Raw genomic sequence first — 4,924 nt, 5'->3', positions numbered from 1 at the left:
TGGATGTGCAAATTCCCATCTGAAAGGTCTTGAATTGATTCAAAATTCTGCTGATCTTATTCTTACCAGAGTAAGGCGATTTGACCACATCAATCCAGTTTTAGCTTCTCTCCACGGACTACCAGGTAAATAGCTTATAAGATACTTCCCCTTTCTTTTAAAGCTTAATGGGCTAGCCTCTGTGTGTCTGAATTATGTCATTTTGTTCCTCTAATCCCTTATGAACATTCCACTCACAGGGAGTAGAATTCTTTATTATTCCCAGAGTAGCTAAAAGAAGCATAGGTGATTTTCCTTTTCCTATCTTGCTCCTTATCTATGGAACCAGGAGTTTTGTCCCTATTGGTGTTCCGTACGTACTCGTGCTGCTCGCCGATGACGTGTCCTACTGCTCTCGCGGACGATACAATCCCAGAGTGCAGTTCGCGTGGAGAGCTGAGGTGGCCCTTTTCGAAGGAAGACGGAAGAGTGAAGTTGTGGTTCTCCGGCATCCAGCAAAGAAAAATCAAAGGCACTTGGTTGCTTTCATTGAAAAGTGTAAAAATATTTCGGACAAGAAAAGAAGATGAATCGCGTCGTTGCATTTCTGCTTCTTTGTGTTGGCCTTTGTGCAGGTAAATACTTGTGTGTTTCAACGTATCGTAGCATCAGACTAGCTTTCTTGTGAGCGTTACTACAGTGGCAGTAACATCTATTTGTTCTTTTTAATATTGTACTGTCTTGGCTGACATTAGACATGTTTATGAAAGATTGTTTTGTCTTTGAATATGTACTTAGTTTGTTTATCGCCAAATAAGCGTGTTGAAAGGTAAAGGTAAATGTGTGCCATTCACTTACCCATCGCACACTATATCATTAGCATTGGCTTGCAAAGTAGCATTTCTTAAACGAATGGTCTGTGAAGTACACACACCTTCTGGTCCTTCAGCTGTACTATAAAATGCATTCGTCAGTTAACCTGAGGAAATGATAATATTTGTGCAGACGTGTGTTCTAGGTTAAGATTAAGTAAAAATGAGGGAACCTCTTAGCTAGTGCTAACGCTATCAGCCTTATCACATGGGGGGCAAAGTTTCAACGCACTGTGAGGAATGCAGCGATATTCGAAAGGTAAAGGTATTGAGGTATAGGTTGAAAGGTGTGTAGTGTTTGGGTTCACAGTTTTCAATTGTATCCTATAATATTTGTAGCGGAGAGCTGCACAGATCCTGTCATCACCCCGTCCTCCTACACCACCACGGATGCTGTCATTTCCTCGGAGTCCGTCTTCATTGTGGAGCTCAGCCTAGCCTGTGCTAATGGGGCCCAGGTAATGTATGCAAACACGAGTGCTCACACTGCGTGCACAACTAATATTTATTTTTATTCAGACAGTATCTTAAGTGTGCCAGCATTTCTCCCTTTCAGTTTGATTCAGTTGAAGATTCACATTAGGATGTGTAAAGCAAACACCTTTTTCCAAACAGTTTTCAATTTATAATTTACCCATGACTTTTACGAAGCCTTAGCTAACCATGGCACCCTCTTTTGCAACCAGAGTGTGGCTTTGTATGCGGACGTCAATGGAAAACAGTTTCCTGTGACTAGAGGCCAGGATGTGGGGAAGTACCAGGTCAGTCTGTCTGTCTGTCCAGGCATCTTATGCCCCAGATTCAGGCCTGGGTTAAATACTTTTCTGTGCTCTATTAATCTTCCATCGTGTAACTGAGCCTGCCAGTATGACCAGAAGGTGAGGTTTGCACTTTTTGAGAGTATTCCATTGGTTCCAATACACCAGACAAGATCAGTAAAGCGGAGAAAAGTATTTGAATCCAAAACAAATACATATTTGACCCAGGTCTGACCAGTATCCATTTCATCATGTTGTGGTCAAAGCCTGCATTGCATCTTTACACATTCCATTTTAACCTTGCCCCCAGGTGTCCTGGAGTGTCCCCCACAAACAGGCCAGCTCTGGAACATACCAAGTCAAGTTCTTTGATGAGGAATCTTACAGTGCTCTTCGCAAGGTGGGTGAATGAAAGGGTGCATACGTGCGTGTCATGCATTTCTTGGTAATAAAAACCAGTGGCAGTAAATTTGTGTGTATGTGTGTGTGTGTGTGTGTCTCTGTGCTTATGTTGTAGTTTTTGGTAATATACAGTACACCTGTGGCAGTAAGTGTGTGTCGCGCGCGCACACAAGCGCTTTAGTGTCAGACAACTGTTATAATCATGTTTTTCCCCCTCAGGCCCAAAGGAACAATGAGGATGTGGACTCCATCAAACCTCTCTTCTCTGTCAATGTGGATCACAGGGTGAGAAATGAAATGCAATGAGTAATACTGACTCTAATTCACTCACTCACTCGTACACGCTCATTTTCTCTCACTCGCACACACACACACGTACACACACGTGCCTGATTGTGAGGCTCTGTGGTGATTGGCTCTTCTCAGGGTGCGTGGAACGGTCCCTGGGTCTCCACTGAGGTTCTGGCTGCAGTCATCGGCATCCTGGTCTACTACCTCGCCTTCAGCGCCAAGAGCACCATTCAGGCGTGACCGTGACGACCGCACCCTGACCAGCTCGCATAGACCCAGACGCCCACCTTACATGACCGCACCCTGTCTGCACGGACCGCACCCTGTCCGCAGTGACCAGCTCGCACAGACCCAGACGCCCACCTTACATGACCGCACCCTGTCCGCACGGACCGCACCCTGTCCGCAGTGACCAGCTCGCACAGACCCTGAAGCCCACCTTACATGACCGCACAGACCACACCCTGTCCGCAGTGACCGGATTTTGCAGACCCAGACTTATACACTTATACACCCTGACCGCAACTTGACCAGCTCACACAGATTCCGACATGTTTTCAGCGAGCGATTGAAAATCTGGTCATGTACGGCAGTGGCATTCACAGTAATGCCAACCCTACCTGTAGGTTTTTCTTGTACCCAAACGTCAGCCAGGGGTTTCAGCTGCGGCTTTAGACCACAAAAACCTAGTGCAGCTGGAGTAGATGTTTCATAGCCTTGTGGTTAGAAGTCCAGGTTTGAAGTGGCCCACTAACTGGGGAAAAAGAAATAACTGATTCATGAAAGACTTGTATGCATTAAGATGTCAGGACAGTGAGCATGTGCCAGCCTCCACAATGGGACTGATATTTAAAAGTATTTGGGATTTAAGCCCCCCCCCCAGCTACGCTGCGGTTTATTTATACTGAGTCACAGACCGAGATTGAGAGGAGAGTACTGGAAGAGGGGTGTGGAGGGGGTGGGTGGGGGGGATAAAATAAAATCAATAAAATAATTTTTTTAATGAAAATATTTGACTCTGTGTTTGAATTGGTCCGAGATTAACCTACCGACGCCAGAAGTCCTTGTGACCTGAGCTGTGTGGATTGCAGTATCCCTGACTGAACACATGGTGGTAGTAGTGCGCCGTATGCTGAACATGTTAAAATCGTCCAGTCCACTCTTTCTACCAAAGCAGTGTCCCTCCATTCTGCTCATATGGGAATCTCATAATGGAACAAAAAGGAACACACTTCAAAGGCATACAGAAAGTACAGGTTCATGGTAACAGTGAGCAGACGTGAAGCTAAGAGCAGTTGGAATGATCTGATTAAGGCATTGAGTTCACCGCTCTGGCAGAAGCCGGTCCCTTCTGTTCTGGCATGTTCTGTGTTTGTGACTTGGGCCAGAAGGGGCTGCTTAACAGATCATGTGAAACACTATTTTTTTTTGTTTGCCAAAGCTCAGGTTTTGTCCACGAAGGCTTGGGAAACAATTGTGCTTTTTATTTTTTTTTGAGCATTAAAATGTTCACAGCCTATCGAATGAGGACAATAAGCTAAAGTATGTTGCCCAAAGCACAGCTTACATTTGAGTTGTGAATATTCTGAGCTGTTTTGTAACTAGTGGTGGTTTTGTTTTAAAAAAAAAAAAAAAGATTATTATAATTTTTTTTAAAGAGCACACCATCCCCAGGGGGGTCCTGGACGTGAATGCCTGATATTTTTATCCGGGTGCTCTTCGTTCTGAGTCCCACAAAGGCATTTGGAAGATTCTGTACTGAATGTGGACAGGACACATCCTTTGAGTGCTGTTATGACAGCCTGCAGCTCAGACAAATTAATGCTCTTAATATTCATACACTTCCTCAAAAATGTCTTTCTGTATGGAGTTGACATTGGGGAAGGTTGGTTTCTTCTGTACTGAACAGAAACAACATTGGCTGTCCTAGGCCAGACTGTCTGTCGGTCTGTCTGTGTGTGGCCAGTGGTGCTCTTGTGAGACAAAGAGGGCAATCCCTGGAATATTAAATCCATCCCTGGAATTTTACACTCTGGAAAGTTTCCCTGGTGTCTGCTCCCGCAAGTCCTTTAAGACTAATGGACCCACTCACGTCCTCATTAATCATTTAAAGAGCAGCTTTCATTTTTCTCCATCTATATCATCTTTCTCCTTCTCTCAGTCTGCTTACCCCTTCCCTCTCTCTCAAAAATCTATTCATTTCTTTTCCCCTTTCTTGCATGTCCTGTTTTCTCTCCCTCTGTTTTTTTCCCTGTCATCTCACAGTTTTTTTTTTTCTGGCGTAAACACAACTGGCAAAGAACGACTAACCTAACCTCAGGGGGATTCAGTTTCAACAATTCCAGTTGATCTCCCTCCCTCTCCCTGTTCCTTGTTCTTCTTCCTCTCCCTGTCCCTTGTTCTTCCTCCCCTCCTCTTCTTCCTCTCCCTGTCCTTCATTCTCCCTCTCTCTGCTTGCTGTTTCACCCCCCCCCCCCCCACTGCCATTTATATTTTCTCATGTAAATTCAAAACACCTGGTTGGCATGGTAACAGCAGTGTATCTCTAGTAAGTAATTGTTTTTCAGTGTACAAATCTTGCATTGTCAAAAAATATACTGGGATGAAGAATAGTGCCCCCCA

General features: G+C 44.6%; 1 protein-coding gene across 3 annotated transcripts; it reads left to right on the top strand.

Annotated features, from left to right (window-relative positions):
- Positions 1 to 411: 411 nt before the first annotated feature.
- On the top strand, positions 412 to 3,311 carry ssr4 (signal sequence receptor, delta). Of its 3 annotated transcripts, none has more exons than XR_010324097.1 (7): positions 412 to 614; positions 1,191 to 1,309; positions 1,538 to 1,612; positions 1,920 to 2,009; positions 2,231 to 2,296; positions 2,438 to 2,609; positions 2,666 to 3,311. XR_010324097.1 is itself a non-coding variant. In XM_064298940.1 (7 exons), exons 1-6 carry the CDS (start codon positions 566 to 568, stop codon positions 2,540 to 2,542), a joined length of 504 nt encoding a protein of 167 aa, XP_064155010.1. In that variant the 5' UTR covers positions 412 to 565; the 3' UTR covers positions 2,543 to 2,589; positions 2,666 to 3,311. The 3 variants fall into 3 exon arrangements, 2 of the variants coding, with proteins under 2 accessions (XP_064155010.1, XP_064155009.1); XM_064298940.1 differs by having other exon boundaries at positions 2,438 to 2,589; XM_064298939.1 differs by having other exon boundaries at positions 413 to 614; positions 2,438 to 3,311.
- The last annotated feature ends 1,613 nt before the right edge of the window (positions 3,312 to 4,924 follow it).

This window comes from Anguilla rostrata, chromosome 11 (assembly GCF_018555375.3).
Source record: "Anguilla rostrata isolate EN2019 chromosome 11, ASM1855537v3, whole genome shotgun sequence".
NCBI classification, from domain to species: domain Eukaryota; kingdom Metazoa; phylum Chordata; class Actinopteri; order Anguilliformes; family Anguillidae; genus Anguilla; species Anguilla rostrata.
This window is presented reverse-complemented; position numbering and strand designations above follow the sequence as displayed.

Excerpts from the sequence above, each read along its gene's own strand:
- ssr4 (XM_064298940.1), top strand. The coding sequence starts at position 566 with ATGAATCGCGTCGTTGCATTTCTGCTTCTTTGTGTTGGCCTTTGTGCA. Across the intron at positions 1,310-1,537 it reads CCTGTGCTAATGGGGCCCAG|AGTGTGGCTTTGTATGCGGA; the intron begins GTAATGTATGCA and ends TTTTGCAACCAG. Across the intron at positions 2,010-2,230 it reads CTTACAGTGCTCTTCGCAAG|GCCCAAAGGAACAATGAGGA; the intron begins GTGGGTGAATGA and ends TTTCCCCCTCAG.